Source organism: Hemibagrus wyckioides, linkage group LG22, assembly GCF_019097595.1.
Source record: "Hemibagrus wyckioides isolate EC202008001 linkage group LG22, SWU_Hwy_1.0, whole genome shotgun sequence".
Lineage (NCBI taxonomy): Eukaryota > Metazoa > Chordata > Actinopteri > Siluriformes > Bagridae > Hemibagrus > Hemibagrus wyckioides.
This window is the reverse complement of record NC_080731.1, coordinates 17,387,686-17,407,377: the sequence shown is the minus strand read 5'-3', so window position 1 is coordinate 17,407,377 and position 19,692 is coordinate 17,387,686. Positions and strand designations below refer to the sequence as shown.

The 19,692-nt window shown below is 42.0% G+C and overlaps 1 protein-coding gene and 1 long non-coding RNA gene across 4 annotated transcripts in view; one reads left to right on the top strand and one right to left on the bottom strand.

Moving 5' to 3' along the window:
- Positions 1-2,916, top strand: part of LOC131343528 (uncharacterized) — a 28,944-nt gene extending 26,028 nt beyond the window's left edge. For both annotated transcript variants that reach the window (XR_009203147.1, XR_009203146.1), the window contains 2 exons: positions 1,642-1,718; positions 1,929-2,916. This is a non-coding gene — a long non-coding RNA (uncharacterized LOC131343528). The remainder of the gene's footprint in view (positions 1-1,641; positions 1,719-1,928) is intronic.
- The window catches only part of unc5db (unc-5 netrin receptor Db), a 141,000-nt gene that overhangs the window by 37,221 nt on the left and 84,087 nt on the right, over positions 1-19,692 (bottom strand). For both annotated transcript variants that reach the window (XM_058375278.1, XM_058375279.1), the window contains exons 3-4: positions 8,140-8,283; positions 5,737-5,840 (exon numbers count right to left, since the gene is read on the bottom strand). In XM_058375278.1, the coding sequence (XP_058231261.1) occupies positions 5,737-5,840; positions 8,140-8,283 (248 nt within the window). The remainder of the gene's footprint in view (positions 1-5,736; positions 5,841-8,139; positions 8,284-19,692) is intronic.

Genomic DNA, 19,692 nt, shown 5'->3' with positions numbered 1-19,692 from the left:
CAGGGTCGCGGATTAATTAAAGCAAATTTCAAATAATGAATAAATGTATCTGAGGCTGGCGGTGAGGTCTTGCGCCTGAAGTTGTGCGTCTTTCCGGCTTTGTGTTTTCATCAGTTCTCCATCTGGGAAATCTGGGAGTTAAAAGCGCCAATTAATGCAGCGTGAAGGCCGAGTTCCCCTCACTGTTCTGCATGCTGGTGCGTCTCTCCATCACCTTCTCTCTCTCTCTCTCTCTCTCTCTCACTCTCTCTCTCTTGTGTTTTCCCTCTCGGCCCTGGGCTAATGATGAAAAGATGCTCTGAGGAGCGGGGCAGCAGACGGGAGGAAAGAGAGATTGAGAGAGACAGGAAAGGAAGAAAGTGACAAAACAAAAAGACTGGGTGAGAGAGACAGAGAGAGAGAGAGAGAGAGAGAGAGAGAAAGAGAGGAAAGGTGATGGAGGTGTGAGGCGACAGACACAAATTAGCCAGGCTAAGTGTGTGGCAGAGGATGTGAGAAATGACAGTCTAATTGGCACATTTGTTTCAATTATGCAGCATCCACTAGATGCCATTAGTGGTTTGGACGCGTCACTAAAGCACATAATTGGATTAGCTCTGAATTCCTTTCATTTATTTACGCCACCGTTTCAGTGTGTCTTCATGTCTCCGGTTAGCAGACCGTATTCACCCTAAGGATGACGTCTGGATTTTTAACCCAGGGAGAGATAAACAGAGATAAAATCTGCTATGGCTACTCTGTGTGTCTTTGTGCCCTTCTTTCTAGATGCACATCTCGATGCACTTCACAGTTTATTGCTCTCTGTGTATGGTTTTGCTGCTTTCAGGTTGTGCTGCAAGTCTGTTTGAGACTCCACTTGCTTCTAGCTTGCCTTTTATTATCATTAGACTGAGAGCTCAGACTAGAAACAGAGTTTCTGACAAACAGCAAAAGCTGAATCTCTGAATGAGACTAGGCCGAGGTTCGTTTATCTAAATACAACAGGCAAATATTCGGACACCACAATCCAAACTTTCAACCCACATTCACTTTCTGGCTGAGGTGTGTGTGTTGATAAAGCTTCATGGGATACCTTAAGCTCTCTTTAGGCAAAACGGCTGCAAAGACACATCCTGACATGCAGTAACCTTTTCACTAAGAGGCAGTGTGTGAAACAGTGTGTGTGTGTGAGTAAATGTGAAAGAGGCAAAAACTGATAAACACATATAGTGTGTGTGTATGTGTAGTGTAGTGTGGTTGTGAGTTGTTGAATATCAGGTTAATTATTGTGATTAATTTCCAAACCTCAAAACCTCCGATAGGAACCCTTGTTGAACACACACCCACACACACCTCCTCTTTCCTCTCTCACTACCCTCGCTTGCTTATTCCGCCTTCATGTTGACCTCCCACTGGGATTTGCAACTTGAGGGATTTCTCGCAGTCCAGATTTTTTCAGACTGAAACCCGTGAGAATCAAACCCACCATGTGAACGCGGCTGAGTCTTCTTGAAATAGAAAACACTGGGTTACATATCAGCGCTACAAGGTCTTACGCTCTTTATTCATGGTCTCATGTTTTAATTACAGCTGAATCTACGTCGACCCCGCAGTGTACCGCGGACATATTTGCACTGAAAGGTTATTATGTCTGTTTTTAAGATGTGGACTTTCCCTCGTGATTTCCTGCTGACGGGAGACGGACAACGAGGAGAGCATTTTCAAACCTGCCCTTGATAGTAAGCATAAATATGCATGAATTGATTTCCTTGGTGATTTACACACTTGTGTGCTCTTGTACTAAATCAAAGGATTTTAATATATTAATTCTTTCAAAGTATTTTATAAGTGGCTTATACTTATATAAACAGCTTTATCCACCATTTAATTTTTTTGCTTTCTCCCTTCCATTCTTCTTCCTCTCCCTCTTCTACCTGATCCCACCCCAGAGGCTCCTCCAGACACTTTTCGTGTTTCTCTACACGACAGGACACTTTTGAACGCCCACTCATCGAGGTTGCCTAGGCGACGTGTGAGCATTCCCTCCGAACCAGGAGCAGATTGAGTCTGTCGCCGGCGCTAATTCCATTACTAGCAATATGTCTGTAAAGATTTTCAGCCGTACATTTGTTACGCGCAAGAGGAACGTTGACGCAGATGGCTAACAGACCTCAGTAAAGAACCTTTTTCAGTCCCATACACACTGAGCCAAAAAATACCCTCACAAAAAAAAAACAAAGACGATACTCCGACTCCTATACAAGACATGATTTATTGACGCCGTCCTCCGTGTGATGTGTGAGGTGACCGCTTTTTATACGATATTGTTAGCATATCAGCTTCTCCTAAAATGTCACCATGAAGGTAAATGTGCCTGATGAAGTCATTCGTTTTGGTGAATGGATCTTCATTTGGCAGTTTATAACTTTCTGTTCTTGTAGCTCATATGTAAAATTAAATAAAAGCCACACACCAGGCTCCAAGGACAGAATGATAAGCAATCCAGCATCCATCTGCTTCATATCAGCTTCTCCAGTCCAGTAGACGTCTGCTACAGCTTATTGATCTGAGCTTTCATTTCTCTGTGTTGTGGTGTTCCGTTTTAATCTTTTTTTTTTTTTTTTTTTAAAGGTAGCTCTTACACTTGACTTGCTTGGCCCACTGTTCGAGTTTGAGTTCAGAAAACATTGGTTCACTGCTTGATCATGGAGGAAATGTATCTGTAACAGCATCCAAAAGGGAGCAGGAGCAATAACTCCAAGACATTTCTGCCTAATCAATAAATAAGTCAACATATTCACACTTAATTTATTCTCAAAACCAAACATTTTCAGCTGTTGAGAAATCCTTATAAATATTAATCATATCTAAATGTCCTGTTCATAGTGTTAATTATCATCATCTTATAACCACATCTGCACATGTGGTGTGTATTAAATGGGTGATTAAAAGAAATAAATAAACAAATAAATAAATGATACATTTAATATTTTTGATATTAATACATTTCTGTATTAATATCAAAAATTGCTCAATTAATATACATAATAATCACATGATCATAGTTAAAAATGGAGTCTAAATGTGTTTCCTTGTAGTTTGTTTATTTGTCTGCAAGTGGCTATTTTAGCAGTTAAGCCTGAGTCAGATAATGCTTTAATGTATAATGAACCGTCCTAACTGTCTTCTTTTTTGTGTTCTCGGCAAAGAGTTTTCCTTCTTCTCCTGATCCTCAACCTCAAACTGGTGGATTATCACTGCATTTCACACTCGTTCTAATGACACGGGAAGGCAAACAAACAATACGCTCGCTGTTTAGTTGGGTAAAGTAACAAGAAGACTGTTGCTAGGCAACTGGGAAACATGACTAACAAGCATAAGCTAGCTAATGACTGAGGGTAATGACTTGGATAGCTAGCACTTATCCACTGATGTAATGATACAGTAACCAAACGAGATCTTCCTTTCGATGTCTAGATGTGTAAACGACTGAGAAATGACAATACAGCTAACATTGTGTAATTACAGCCAGGACTGACCACTGTCCTAACTTCCTCTATAATGAGACACATGCACTTGCACAACACCTCGTTAAATCGGAGCTATGTGGAACATCTTGACCTCAAGACTGATGTTCATATGGAGTCTTCTCATAAACATGGTGAACACATGGCCCCAGTTGACAATCCAAGGACTTATAAAATACGAAACCTTACTGCCTCTGACCTTCGGGTGCTACACAATCATTTCTTAACGCTTCAAGCATCCAGACATTACCTGTAATATTATGGAGTGATAAAGACCACAGGTTGAAACTTACTGCGGTCCCTGAATTAGATAATGTCAGCAAAATGACAAGTTATACCACAATCACTCTATTAGAGCGATGCTGATTGGTTGATCCTGATCTTCAGGGATAGCTGTAATGGCTCGCATCAGGAACTCTTATATCTCTTTAAAGGTCACTCCAATTCTCCTGCACAGTATGTCCATTGTGGCGCTCAAGTGTGTAAAAAAAAAAAACTGCTTTATTGGTTCATATTTGCAGCCTTTGGGTTCTCCTGCAGAGCCAAAAATGCCATGGCAACACAGGGGGTGCATGAATAATAACAAAATGCTTGTTGGTGTAATGTATTCCATGTATAGGCTTTATTTTGGTGCAAGCGTGAGAGTAGTAAGTGGTATAATGCTGGTGCATTGCGAATTTGGTTTGGTGGCAATTTATTTGTATTTCTACCCCACTCCATTTACACTACCACCTGCTACGACCCCCCTTTTAGAGCGTAGACAAGGCATAGGAGCAGGAGTCAACACTCCATTTGACTTCATTTTGTGGCTGTCTACCATTTATGCCATTCCATTATCATTTGCATTTTACTACAGAAGAGTTAAAAGATACATAGTTTTAAGTTGTATGCACATCAAGACGCTGATACATTTTTATTCTGTTTGCTGTGTGAACTCTTCATTCATTCATTGGTGAGCTCACAAGGTAGATCGATGTCATTGTTTTGGGGTGATCTCTATCAGGCTTCATCAGAGTACTGGTCACCAGGTGTTCATTTCCAGACTCTACCCGTTGACCTGGTAACCCTAGTCTGGGCAGGGGACACTGTCTTGTTTGTACTTTTTTCAAGGGGGTCTTCAGGACACTCTTTGTCTGAATGATTTCTCTTTATCAAGTCAGGCCTTATTGGTAGGATTAAGCTCTGGTGAAACAGCCTTGAGGTTCACCCCAATAGCTTCGGTCACAAGTAGGAATGCAGTTGCAAATACAGGCAACAGAAATAACATTCCTGCACAGGGATTTCTGGCTTACTCTTTAGGACTGGAGACTCTCCAGAAGATACCACCTCTCCAAATCAAGAAGTCAGCTGAGGTAGCTGAGGTATCTTATGAGGATGTCCTCTGGTCAACTCTTACCACAGTGGTCTTTGGCACATCAAACTGAACAGAGACCCCGGGGAAGTGAAGTCCCTGCTGGAGAGATTCCATCCCACAATTGGTTTGGAAATGTCTGGGGATTCCTCTAGGAAGAGCTAGAATTTGTAGTTGGCATTGCAACCCCTGCAAATATATCAATGCTTGCTTTCCAAAATCTAGGTTTAATTTTACTAAACACGTTTTAGATAGATATTCCTGCTCAACAATGGAACAGTGTAAAAGCATTTGATTTGAGGCACATCTGCACACTTGAAGTATGGTCATAGATGCAGAGTTTATGACTGCCCTGAATATGACCCCATCTCATTAGCCTTGTCTTCTCTAATTGGTTTAACTAGTTCCACCCCATAGTGCTCTAGTCCTATAATATATAATATAATTTGTGTAATATATATACATGTATGACCTTTATATGTGTCCTTTTTATGATTTACTTTCCTGGATTTGCCCCACAAAACCTTACTGCAGTGATAAACTGATGCAAAGTCAAGCGAAAAGTGCTCATAACCCTTCAGCAGAGTGAGAGGAGTGAGACAGTTATGTGCTGTAACGTGGACTAAAGGGCCGAAGGGCACCTGAGGAAGGGGAAAGTGACACACCACCTCCATTTCAGCCGTGATTAACAACCTGCTGAGAGTCTAACCTCACTGCACGCACACACACAGTGTGCCCATCATCTGTGTGTGTTCATGACCCCTACTGTGTACCTCCGCATGATTAAACCTCAGGGCATGTGCTCAAGTTCAACATTATCTATCAGCAACCAGCCAGAAAAATACACTGAGAGAGAAAGCCGACACACATACACAGTACCTCAGCGGCAGGCACACCCTCTGGAGGCCGGCAGTGCAGAACGATCATGCCCCTGATCGGAACCTCCTTACCCTGCGGGTCCTGCTCAAAGTTCTTACGCAGATCTGCAGAAAGAGAGAGAAAACTAGTGTATATACAAGTCACATACGACACAACAGGACATTTAACAGGAATCCCCACCCCACCCACTCATGTTTCTCAAGAGACATATAAATAATTGCATAGTGTTGCTTTAAAAAAAATGAACACCTTCTGACCAATCAGGTTTGAGAATTCAACAGCTCTGTAATATAAAACAACATGACCAATGACAGCCAAGCTGAAGTGTCGTTTGTGTTGTGTGTGTGTGTGTGTGTTGATTACAAAATGGTACAACCGGTGAAATCTGTCACTATAGCTACAGTCTCACATTTTTAACATCGGCGTAAGCGAATGAAATGAAAAGAGGGAGAGCAAGCGAGCGAGAGAACGAACGACAGAAGTGCTTGGAGTAGCTGTGTGTATTTCAGTATCTCTGACAGCTCTGCAGTGTTCAGTGCTGTGCTGTGTTCTCTCTCTCCTCCACTCTCGGATCAGAGGCGCTCACATTGAAACACACTCTACATGCCTGAAAGTCCTTTCTTTCTGTTTTGAGAGGTCGCAGTGACACACACACTCTCACTAGAGGGAAAAAAACACCGGACGCAGGTCGTCTAAGGAAAAAAAAGAAAAAAAAAATGAAATTAACATCTCATGCTGGAGTGACAGTGTAATTTAACGCACCCTGAAAATGTTTTTGTGCTTATTTCCTCGGCATGGTGAAAGTTTGTAAAGTTTGGCCTGAGTGTTTTGAGTGTTTAGCAGCAGGTACACTGTGGGGAAAATGGCTTCTTCCTGATTGTGTCCACAAATAACTTTGCCTGTAAATGAGTTTGACTTTTCTCTCAGTTCTGGATGACTCTAAGCCATAGACATATCACAGTTGTTCCACATAAACTTCATCTATGTGAGAGTAAATGTGGGTGTGTCATATGTAAATGAGGGATTATTGGGAGCGAGCTTGCTTCTACTCAGCTGAAGCTGGTTCATCTGATTCATTTGATTCAGTTACATGAATCAGATGCAGATTCATTTATATGTCATTCAGTTTCTACAATGAATAAAGGTCAGTGCTGTGTGTGTGTGTGTGTGTGTGTGAAAACAAAAAACTGATTAAGGGTTTCGCACCTTGCGAAATTTATGATTAAACTTCATAAATTGTAATTCCGACTAGGGAAAAAAAAGGTCAACTCGAAATTCCTAGTTGAAGGTAGAATGATGTTCTCATCCCCTGTCGTGTTTTTTTTTGTGACAGCGAAATAAAATGAGGGCCAGGTTTAGCCTGAGGGTTTGGAGTCTGATGCCGGCGAACCCACGTCCTCAGAGAGCGTGGGAAACGAGCAGCTCAGCGTGGATAGAGTCGGATATTTGCAGTTTCACAGATCATGTGTTTTCAGCTGAAAATAAATAATTAAATTTAAATACAGAAAGCTAGATGCATTCTGAATGATGTCGAGCAACGTTCTAATAAAATGAATATTCAGAAAGCAGAGGATCACACCTTGAGGCAGATTACTATATATATATATATATATATATATATATATATATATATATATATATATATAAATCCTGATGTATTATTTAGCATTTAATAACACATTCCCTTGCTTCAGTAGTTGAAACCCTAAATAAAACATCTGAAAATAGCTGCTGTGTGCCTTACATTATTGAAATCTACACTGTGTAAGGGTCTAGAGAATAAAAAGAATATAAGTCATATATAAAATATCGACTGCAAACTTTTGAATGGTATAATGTACATATACATACGGAAGAATGTAGATCGTCTAAAGAAAAGAAAAAAAAAGCAACCCAGCTTGGTGGTACACAGAATTTCCAGAGAAACTGAAAAGAAAAATTGTTTTTGTGGTTCTTTGGAAACCTGGTGTACCTCACCGCTGCATTTTTCACTCCCTCGACATTTTCTGCTCAAGTTCACTGCTGATTCTTTATGTATGACTTTCAATAAATAATGAAGGATTAATAATAAAGTGTTTTATGCTCACTTTACCTTCTCAAAATAGACACTTTGTCCCCGTTGTTTATTTCAGAAAGTCCGGCACCGTGACCACAGTAGACGTCATGCGTGAAGCCATGTCGCAGGTGATAAGTAATGGATGGAAGATATGGACGTGTTTTATATACAGAAATATATGCATTGAATTCTGGATTTTGATTGGTCAGATTCAATTTGTATAACTGAAAGTAGTTCTCGTTGCATGGAAAAATCACATGCTTGTATAGTAATGCGCTCGTTCCAATTCAGATCTGTATATGCAATTTTTTTGTGTGTGTGTGTGTGTGTGTGTGTTGGGGACTCACAGGCTATGCGCACGGTGGCTTTGCGGCTCTTGGATGTGCCCAGGTGACTCCAGGCCACGCACAGGCACCAATAATCCTCAGGGCCATGGAAATCCTCCACCTGCTGCCGAGAGACGTTTATCATCACCTCACGCACCTTCAGACCTGAACACAGAGAGAGAGAGAGAGAGAGAGAGAGAGAATATTACACTGAGAGAAAATATACACATTTCTTTTTGCTGCTTTTGTTGGTGAGAACATCATGACAGAAAGTAGCTCTTTACACAGTATAGCTGTGCTGAGCAGAAAAGCACGTCAACACGGCTACAACCGCAGAAGATCTGATTTATTTTTGTCTCCTCATGAATTTCTGATGCTTTGAGAATAAAAGATTTTTATCCGTTTTGTTATAAACTCTCTGAGATGTTATGTGGCACATTTTTACTGCCTCTGTTCACTTTCTGCACTTGTTCGCTGAGACGCAGTTTTAATGAAATGTCATTCAGTGTGTGTGTGTGTGTGTGTGTGTGTGCGCGCGTGTTAGCATTTATACGTGATAAAACCCCCGCAGGAGATTCATTAGTAACATGCTGGTGGATTGTTAGTTGACTTTTTTGTTTTTTTTATCTTATTGGATATTATAATGTTCAGTCAGTTTCTCTCGTGTTGCTCATATTGTTGATTTTAATAAGTTGTATGTTATTATATATTCAGCTCTGGGACAGAGACATTCCTTCCTTCTTTCATTCATTCCTTATTTTCTTTTCATCTGTCTTTTGTCTCACTCTGATCCAGCTGCGGTACTAAAATTAGCCAATAAAATCCAAAGAACATGGCTATCAAAACAGGAACTGGATGAATGAAGGAATGAATGTATGGATAGAAGCAGGGGCGTTACTAGAATTTGAAAACATCAGGGGCTGAGCCCAAAACATCAGGGGGCTAATTAGGGAGAGGGGGTAAGCAAGAATAACATGTTTTGTAAGGGCATTTTTATGCAATATTGTTTAATAATAAACACAAATTAACTTTAGAAAATCTCATTCGGTCTTTTTTCTGACTCCTCCCATCATTTCAGAGTCCTGCTACTAAAAAAGGAGTTCATTAAATTCATTACATTTTCTCTCACACAGGTATACCATGCAGTATTATCTCTTTTACAGCTTGTGTGTGGAGCTGTGCCGTGCAGATCCTTTATTATTACTATTATTTTACAATAATCTAGATTATACGTGCACCTATTATTTCAATCCTGATTTATGCTTCTACTACTGTATGTATTATTCTTCGTTTATTTTTTATTTTTTACAACTTCTCTTGTCTTATTGTTCTCTCATTCTCTCATCTGTCTTGCTGCTTGTATCTTGTCTACTTCATGCTCTTGGTGACTTTTCTATCCTATTTCTTTGAGGGTGGAATCATCAGAGAGTATCTCCGAGACTTGAGCAAAATGGTCAATCACCATACTAGTATTTCTAGTGCTGAGAATTCCTTTATCAATAGACAGAACAGCCGAATGATGGAGTCTGTTCTGGTCCATTGTTCACCTAAGTCATGTCTGTATTTTATCTTAAACACTGCATTAGTTGAATAATAGAAAGTCATGATGTTCAGACTGTAATGTCTTAGGGCTTTAACAGTTCATATTTTATTTAGATCTATCTTTAGGCTTATTTAATTTAAGGCTTTTGTACGTCTTGGGTATGGAATAATATTCTAAAGGGTCCTATATGTCAGGGGTTTTCAGAATCAGAGACAGTGGGGCTCCTTTTTCACACAACATACATTTGTTAGCCGACTTTTATCAACTGCGTTAACATTAAATATTAGAAGTTAGACTATTATCTGAATAATAAGATTGTTGTGTGTTCTGACATTTTTATGTCTGTCCTGCTCAAGGGCTGTAAGGTGTTTTAGTCACGTGGTGTGAAAGCGGCACTGTGCAGACCAACAGGTGTATTACATTAAAGTATCGCAAGAGCGGTTCTAGAGCAGATTCGAGCACACACTCTCGCGGTATTTTGGCGTGTGTGTGTGTGTGTGTGTGTGTGTGCACACATGCAGAGAGAGATGTCAGTCAAAATCGTGTACAGTAAACAGCAACAGTGCTCAACTAAACCGATCAACAATAATTCCTCTACACTCCGGAGGCAAAATTCGGGATAAAACATGCGGGGCTAGATTAAAATTATCCAGGGCTCGAGCCCTGAATGAATAGCCCTAGCAACGCCCCTGGATAGAAGGAAGGAAGGAAGGAAGGATTTAGGGGTAGGATGAACTGATGGATGGATGGAAGGACGGAAGGAAGGTTTGTTTAAGGATGGAAATAAGATGGCAAGAAGTGACAGATGGATTGTATAGAAGGAAGGAAGGAAGGAAGGATTTAGGGGTAGGATGAACTGATGGATGGAGGGAAGGACAGAAGCAAGATTTGTTGGAAGGATGGAAGATGGCAAGAAGTGACAGATGGATTGTATGGAAGGAAGGTTGGATGGATGGATGGATGGAAGGAAGGAAGGAAGGAAGGATGGATGGATTGATTAGGGGTATGAAGGGTAGAATTAAGGCTTGTTGGAAAGGTGGAAAGAAGAAGGCAAGAAGTGACAGATGGATTGTATGGAAGGATGGATGGAAGGAAGGATGGATGGATGGATGGAAGGAAGGGGATGAAGGATGGATATCTAAAAAGGCCTCTGGTCTCAGGTTGCATTCGTTCTCTCTCTCATTTTCTCTCTCGCCACCCCCTTTCACCCCACACCAGACTGACCTGCTAAAGTACTCCGTATCCATCCACCAAACAAAAAAGCAGCTTCTGCTATCTTCTAAGGAATACATTCCCAGGATTACTTTTCCTCTGGATTTGTGACACAGCGTCGCCTGGGGGACGGCTTCCATTTTTACTCGGACTCGAGGGTTTGAGGTCTTTCATCTGCGTGTGTGATTTTGTTCCCTGGAGTTTCTCATGCGGTGGATTAGAGAGGAAAAGCTGTGTGCTGAGGGCAACCACCACAACAGTGTAGTGTTCATATCTGACTCACACACACACACACCCACGCACGCACGCACACGCACACACACACACACACACATAGACACACACATACACATACACACACACACCCACGCACGCACGCACACGCACACACCCACGCACGCACACACACACCCACGCACGCACACACACACATAGACACACACATACACACACACCCACGCACGCACACACACACACACACACACCCACGCATGCACACACACACACACACACCCATGCACGCACGCACACACACACATAGACACACACATACACACACACCCACGCACGCACGCACACACACACAGACACACACATACACACACACACCCACGCATGCACACATACACACACATCCATGCATGCACACACACACACCCATGCACACACGCACACACACACATAGACACACACACACCCACGCACGCACACACACACACACACCCACGCATGCACACACACACACACACCCATGCACGCACGCACACACACACAGACACACACATACACACACACCCACGCACGCACACACACACACACATAGACACACACATACACACACACCCACGCATGCACACATACACACACACCCACGCATGCACACACACACACACACCCATGCACGCACGCACACACCCACGCACGCACACACACATAGACACACACACACACCCACGCATGCACACATACACACACACCCACGCATGCACACACACACACACACACCCATGCACGCACGCACACACACACACACATAGACACACACATACGCATACACACACCCACGCATGCACACCCACGCACGCACGCACACACACACAGACCCACACATACACACATACACCCACGCATGCACACACACACACACACTGTCACTTCTTCCAGCCTTGTGTTGCTGAGAGAAGGAGATGATGTAGAGCACTGTGTTTTTATTGAAGTACAGACAGTAGGTGAGTGAGTTAATGAGGTCAATCAAGAGCAGATGTGAACTCTCATTAACACACACACACACACACACACACACACACTTCACACTTCCTCACACCTCACACCATGAACACACCCAGTATTTATAACACACACCTGCTACGCTGTCACACACTGACCGCTCTCTCTATTTATCCATTTATCCATCCATCCATCCAGCTTTCTTTCTTTCTTTCTTTCTTTCTTTCTTTCTTTCTTTCTTTCTTTCTTTCTTTCTTTCTTTCTTTCTTTCACATAGTTGTAGCTTCTTTCTTTCTTTCTTTCTTTCTTTCTTTCTTTCTTTCTTTCTTTCTTTCTTTCTTTCTTTCTCTTTCACAGTTGCAATTTCTTTCTTTCTTTCTTTCTTTCTTTCTTTCTTTCTTTCTTTCTTTCTTTCTTTCTTTCTTTCTTTCTTTCTTTCTTTCAGAGCACATGAAGTAATAAGTGCAGGATTGATGGGCAGGATGGAGTTGAGAGCTCTTCCTGTGTTTAATCACGACTTCTCCATAAACTCACGATTTGTTTTGTCTTTTGTTCTTCTATCAGAGCTTTAGCTCTCTGCTCCTCCCACTGCACTCACACTTTTACTGGCATCAGGAGAGTTCTGGAAGTAACTTACCTCAGGTTGGAACATTACATTCTTTCTCTTTCTTTCTCTTTCTCTCTCCATATCTGTCTCACTCTCTCTTTTTCCCCATCTCTCTCTCTCACACAGTGAATCACAGGCCAGTTTCATTTTTAGCCATCTGCGCTTTAAAAACCGAGTTTATGACGCTAGCGTGTTTATGTGCTCAGGGAACGCTTCATCCAGTCACGAGCTGGAGTTAATCATGACAAATTTACCGAGTTAATCTTGACAAACGCAGCTAATAATCGAGCTTTTGGAGCAGATTGCTCTGAGAGTAGTGTGAAAGCTGGGGATGTGCAGCGCTAATAGATGCTTAGCGATGAGATCTCGTGCTTGATAAGTGAATTTGCAGGAGAGAGAGAGAGAGAGAGAGAGAGAGAGAGACATGTTGAGCAGTCCTGAGCTATTGTTCTGGTCTTTAAGTAAGTCTCATCACAGAGAGGACAAAAAAAGACTGTAAGCATGTGCATGTCTAATAGTCACGTGAGCATTGATAGTGTTTGCTTTGCAGTGGCACTTTATCAGCTCAGGCTGCTGTGATTAAAGGGTTAATGCAGCAGCAGTCGAGGCTCCTCGCTGGGTTTTAATTGGCTGCTGGCTGCATGGCGCTGACACACGGTGCCACATGTATACATCATCCACCGCTGTAATATCACACACTTTCATCCAGCTGTGAGGACGCAGCAGTGTACAGAACAAACGGCCGAGTTCACAGCCACTTCAGACTCCACTACAAACAAATGCTTTCATTTCAGCAGCTGATTAACATCTAATAGTGTTTTCTTAAATTGCATTTCGGTCAATATGAATTAATATTTTAACGCTGTTTTGTTCTAAATTAAATTAATAAAACATGAAAAATGAATAAATTATGTTATTTGTTGATGGCTACCCAGTGTATATATGTAAATATAATTCATTCCTTTTTTTTTAAAGAGTTTCTAAATCTTTGAAAAATATGAATGAGCAAATCAGCAATAACTGTATTTGCAATTTAAATGAAATCTATCTATCTATCTATCTATCTATCCATCCATCCATCCATCCATCCCCCCTAACCCAACCCCTTATTCAATCATTCAACCGAACAATCAATAACACTATATGCAATAACACAAAAAACTACTACTATATTTTCCAGAAGAATAAGTTGCCACTGCTGGGCCCTTGAGCAAGGCCCTTAACCCTCAATTGCTCAGTTGTATAAATGATAGAAATCTAAGATGGTCTGGATAAGGATGTCTGCCAAATGTCATAAAGGAAAATATTTTTAAATCCTACACTTAGCTCTCAATGCCCTGAATTCCAGCTTTGGTTCTGCTCGAGAATTTTCTTCCAGCTGAATGTGAACCAAATCTGACCGCTGTCACTGCTACATATTCGTATAAATTACTTATGAGTTCAAGATCCTTCTTCTTTTCAGCACTCGATCCATACTGTGGAAGAATAAAAGGTTACAGATTCAACCTGACAGCAGCTTCCTGGTTTGTCTGAGGATGGACAGTGGAGGAGGGAGCATGCTTTCACCACACTGACCTTCCTGTATGTGTGTGACTGAGTGCTGAAGAAACCCTCATGCGATTTAAACGCTCGTTACTGATTATCCCTCAGTTAAACGTGCTAAATTAGCGCACTGGCATGCATTTAAAAACTCTTATTTCAGGGCAGACTCGTGAATATTCATGAGAAAGCTGCCAAGCGCCCTGGTGAGAAAATGACTAATGCGTGGGTGGAACGCATTTTAAATTCTTCACCTATTTATTTCTTTAGTTATGATGAAAGATAGACAATGTATATTAAGTTAACAGTGTAGGAGATGGATGTGCGAGCAGATTGAGGAGTCCATAGTGGTGGGATCATTATAAATAGCGTCGTTAGGTCTTGGCCAGATGTTTTTATGCCAGTCATTCTCACACACTGTGTGTGTGTGTGTGTGACCCTTACTAAGTGACTCAATCCACTCCACAAATGGACATGACATTTCACTTTAGCGCTGAGATTCAGTGGTGCATTAATGTCATCCTGCATCATGGTCTTAGCTTCCTCCTTGCAGCATGTGGCACGCAAACCATAGCAAAAGCATGAAGCCGAAAGCCTTGTGGGACAAAAATGGCAAAAAAAAAGAAATGAGTGTGGAAATGTGTGTGAAATGGAAATGGATGCCTGTCATGGTTTTAATTCGGAATCTTCAGGACTTTTCAGCAGAATGAAATTTAAACTGATGAGTGATATGAAGTCACTCTCAACTTGAGAAACACTGCAGAAAAGGAGGTGAAAAGGTGTGATAATGCTATTACAGTCTGAGAACTCAGGGACACTTGTGCAAAACTACCCCTGAGTCAGGCTAAATAATAAAAAAAATCCTAATAATAGTGCTGCACCAATTTGGAGCCCTTGCTGGGCCTTGAGAATTTTTTCTTGAGGTCGTCTGAGTCTCGATCAAATGCTTTAAATGATTTCTTCAGGGTAGTTAGTGGAGGAGGCAAAAAAAAACAAAAACAAACAGTTTTTAGCCCAGGTCTTGTCTTGGTAGTTTCAACTGACATGTTTTCCTGACTACACCATACTATACGCCTGGGTTGTATGCTTTGTACCAAAGATAGCAGGGTGTGTGCGTGAGACACACACTCAGACGTCTGGCATAAAGCACAGAACCCAGTCGAGACGGACACTCAGTAGCAGGTAGATGTGCATGAGTCTTTGTTTTTCACTGTGAATATCCTGTTGAGAAGCTGCAGGGGGGCAGATCACAGGCAGTCGTGTGATCAGAGGTAGAGTCACGTTTACTTTCAGGCAGACTGAGGTTGAAAGCAGGAAGGATGGGGAGATGAGGAAACTAGAGGAAACTGGGAAACGGCAATGCAAGGAATTGCTGTAATCTTTATAGAAATCACAAAAGGGATATAAACACAGGCATCTATCACGGGAGAACGTCAAAGAAGGCAAGAGGTGCATGTGGGATGCGCTGTACAGCTTCAAAAACATTTCCATGGAAATTAGGCCTTTACTACTCCTAGAAGATTACTAATAAACTGGCACGATGTATCTAATTGTACCATCATGCTCATACAGTCGAATAGCCCATTCTGGAATCTTCTACTGGGAAGACTTTCCACTAGATGTTGGATGGTGGCTGTGGGGATTTGTGTTCATTCAGCCACAGTGAGGTCAGATGAGGAAATCTGGAGTGCATTCGGTGTTCAAATTCATCCCAAAGGTATTCAGAAGGCTTGTCATACTTTTTATTCGTTCTTCGCTACACATTATATTGTTGAACGCCCACTAAACAAGTTCCTAAATGCCAAGCAATAAGAAAAGCTGACATTTTTACATCCATTTTTGTCGGTGTGTTTTTTCTAACTTATTAAAATCTGCTCTGTAAACAACCAAAATTTCAATTTTGACTGCCAGATATTAAAAAAAAAAGAACGTAAGAAAGACTTTGTAGGGGCTTGTAGATTAAAAGATGTTTAATTCATTTTCACATATTGTACTCCGCTTAGCGCACTAATTCTTTTAATAACATCTTCCCCCCGAGAGTCTAAGAGATTGCTTTATGCGGTGAATCTAAATCACGCTCCCCCGGGGGGCTTTTCGGTTCACAGCTGCTCCGTTCTCGTTCTGTCCTCTACAGAAAAACTGAAGCGGTTAAAGCAGCGTGGCCCGGTGTGCGCTAATTCTGTTCATACCGCTAACGTCTTTTCTCTGAGAAGATCCTGAAACCTTGCCGTGATAATTCTCTTTATTAGCTGTGATTAGAGAGCAGAGACGGGAAACTGACGCTCTAGACCGGATGCCTGATCAAGGCTGTGCATGTCACCGAAGGGTAAAACGGCTTGTTCTTATGTTTGCTAGCCTTTGTACAAGGCGTCAGGAAGCAAGCGTTCTTCATTTCCTAATCAAACATCACTATGATAATTACAAGAAGACACCCTGTGTGCCTTATTGATTTTGCTAGGATCTCTGAGGCTACTTATCTTCATATAGTGTGATAAGAACGACGCCTTTTTTAGAAATCGTATGCTGGTCTCTCCGAGTGTTTATTCAGGATAATTTTCCCCCACGTCTTTATAATGGTTTAATCTATTTTTCTTGCTAAACATAAAATAAACAGAAAAAGATCTCCACTGCCAAAGAGAAAAAGAGGCAAACCAAAATTTCCTCCTGTAAAAGTACAAAAAATATATAAATAAATCTTCTATTGCAGTTTATAGCATTCTTCTTTATGTCTAAATCACTTCTCTAAATCACTAAATCTGGTTCTAAAAATGCAAAGTGTCTCTGCATTGGAATGAAAGTCAGTGTACAAGCTGCAAATGCATTCATCTCATTTCCCGGTGAAGTCTTGCCTGCATTTCCTGCGGTACCTTTAAGCCATGTTTCTGCTCGTTCCTTTAGTTCCGCGTATCTCTAGACTTTTTTTTTCCTGGCTGAAGTCGAGCCTGTCTGCTTTCATTCGGATTATGGATTAGAGTGCTCCTGCCTCTGGCTGCCTGTTGTTTGACCCTTGCTAGCCAATGCTGATTCTTGGATCAGCCCAAAGTAAAGCTGTGTGCTCATACCTTCCCCTGCCGCTGGCCATCTTGTACAGTGTTTAATACGGCCTGTAACTTCTGAACCGGAGCTGGCAGGATAGAGGAGCAGAAAAGATCCTGAAAATATTTAGGGACTAAGGCACTTTCATGTTCTGTGTGTCAACAAAATTAAAGGTCATTTGCACACTAAAAAGGCTGATTATTCAGCTGGGGAAAGTGGATCAGGCTGATGAGAGGAAATAAATGAAGAGGAGCATTAGGACTAAGAACTGAGATGAGGAGAACATTTAGGAGAGGGGATTCAAATGATGAGGAAGACAGTTAAGATGGGGGTTAACACAAGACGTTAAACTCTTAAAGATCAGGAAGAAGGGATTTAAGGTGAGAATGAAAAGAGATAAGATCAGGACGAAGAAGGTAATGCTGATGAGGCAGAGGGGTAAAATCATAAGAAAGAGGTTTGAGATGAGGATGAAGAGGGATATGGTGAGGTGGTAAAGGGATATCATGAGAAAGGAAAGGGCTAAGATGTGAAGGTGGACAATTATGTGAAGTAAAGGTTTAAGGAGAGGAGAAGTTTAAATTGAGCAGGTAGAGAGTTGAGGCAAGAGGGTAGAGAGTAAAGGTGAGGACATGTGAGGACAGGTTAATGTGGTGACGTAGATTGCTCTGATGAGGAGGTAGAAGTTTAAGGAAAGGATGTAAAAGTTAATATGAGAGGTAGAGGACTGATGTTAGGAGTGTTAAGATGAGTTAAGATAAGAAGGTAAAAAGTTAAAGTTATAAGGGACAGGATTGAAAAGAGAAAGAATAGGGGTAAAGTAAGTTGTTGGTAAATTGTTACAGTGAGGGTTACAGTAAGGAGCTAAAGGGTTAAATTGAAGGGGTAGAGGGTTAAGATGAGAAGTTGAGATTAGTAAGGTGAGGAGGTAGTGGAGTAAGGTGAGGTGAGGAGGTAGTGGAGTAAGGTGAGGTGGTAGTGGAGTAAGGTGAGGAGGCAGAGATGTAAGGTGAGGAGGCAGTGGAGTAATTTGAGAAGGGTAGAGGAGTAAGGTGAAGAAGTAGAAGAGTAAGTTGAGGTGGTAGTGGAGTAAGGTGAGGAGGCAGAGATGTAAGGTGAGGAGGCAGTGGAGTAATTTGAGAAGGGTAGAGGAGTAAGGTGAAGAAGTAGAAGAGTAAGTTGAGAAGGTAGTGGAGTAAGGTGAGGAGGTAGTGGAGTAAGGTGAGGAGGCAGAGATGTAAGATGAGGAGGCAGAGATGTAAGGTGAGGAGGTAGAAGAGTAAGGTGAGGAGGCAGAGATGTAAGGTGAGGAGGCAGAGATGTAAGGTGAGGAGGTAGAAGAGTAAGGTGAGGAGGTAGTGGAGTAAGGTGAGGAGGTAGTGGAGTAAGGTGAGGAGGCAGAGATGTAAGGTGAGGAGGCAAAGATGTAAGGTGAGGAGGTAGAAGAGTAAGGTGAGGAGGTAGAAGAGTAAGTTGAGAAGGTAGAAGAGTAAGGTGAGGAGGTAGAAGAGTAAGTTGAGAAGGTAGAAGAGTAAGGTGAGGAGGTAGAAGAGTAAGGTGAGGAGGTAGTGGAGTAAGGTGAGGAGGTAGTGGAGTAAGGTTAGGTGGTAGAGGAGTAAGGTGAGGAGGCAGAGATGTAAGGTGAGGAGGCAGAGGTGTAAGGTGAGGAGGCAGTGGAGTAAGGTGTGGAGGCAGAGGTGTAAGGTGAGGAGGCAGTGGAGTAAGGTGAGGAGGCAGAGATGTAAGGTGAGGAGGCAGAGGTGTAAGGTGAGGAGGCAGTGGAGTAAGGTGAGGAGGCAGAGGTGTAAGGTGAGGAGGCAGAGGTGTAAGGTGAGGAGGCAGTGGAGTAAGGTGTGGAGGCAGAGGTGTAAGGTGAGGAGGCAGTGGAGTAAGGTGAGGAGGCAGAGATGTAAGGTGAGGAGGCAGAGGTGTAAGGTGAGGAGGCAGTGGAGTAAGGTGAGGAGGCAGAGGTGTAAGGTGAGGAGGCAGTGGAGTAATTTGAGAAGGGTAGAGGAGTAAGGTGAAGAGGTAGAGGAGTAAGGTGAGGAGGTAGGGAAGTAAAGTGAGGGGGTAGGTGAGGAGGTACATGAGGAGTAAGTTGAGAAGGTAGAAGAATAAGGTGAGGAGGTACAGGAGGGATAAGTTGAGGAGGTAGAAGATCAAGTTGAGGAGGTAGTGGAGTAAGTTGAAGAGGCAGAAGAGTAAGGTGAAGAGGTAGAACAGTTAAGTGAGAAGGTAGAGGAGTAAAGTGAAGAGGTAGGGGAGTAAAGTGAGGATTTTAGGGGAGTAAGGTGAAGAGGTAGAAGGAGGTAGGGGAGATGATTATGATTTCAGAGCTTCACATTTCCCTAAAAACGTAATTAAAAAAATATCCCAAATTATAATCTGAAAGTTTTTTTTATTCATTGTT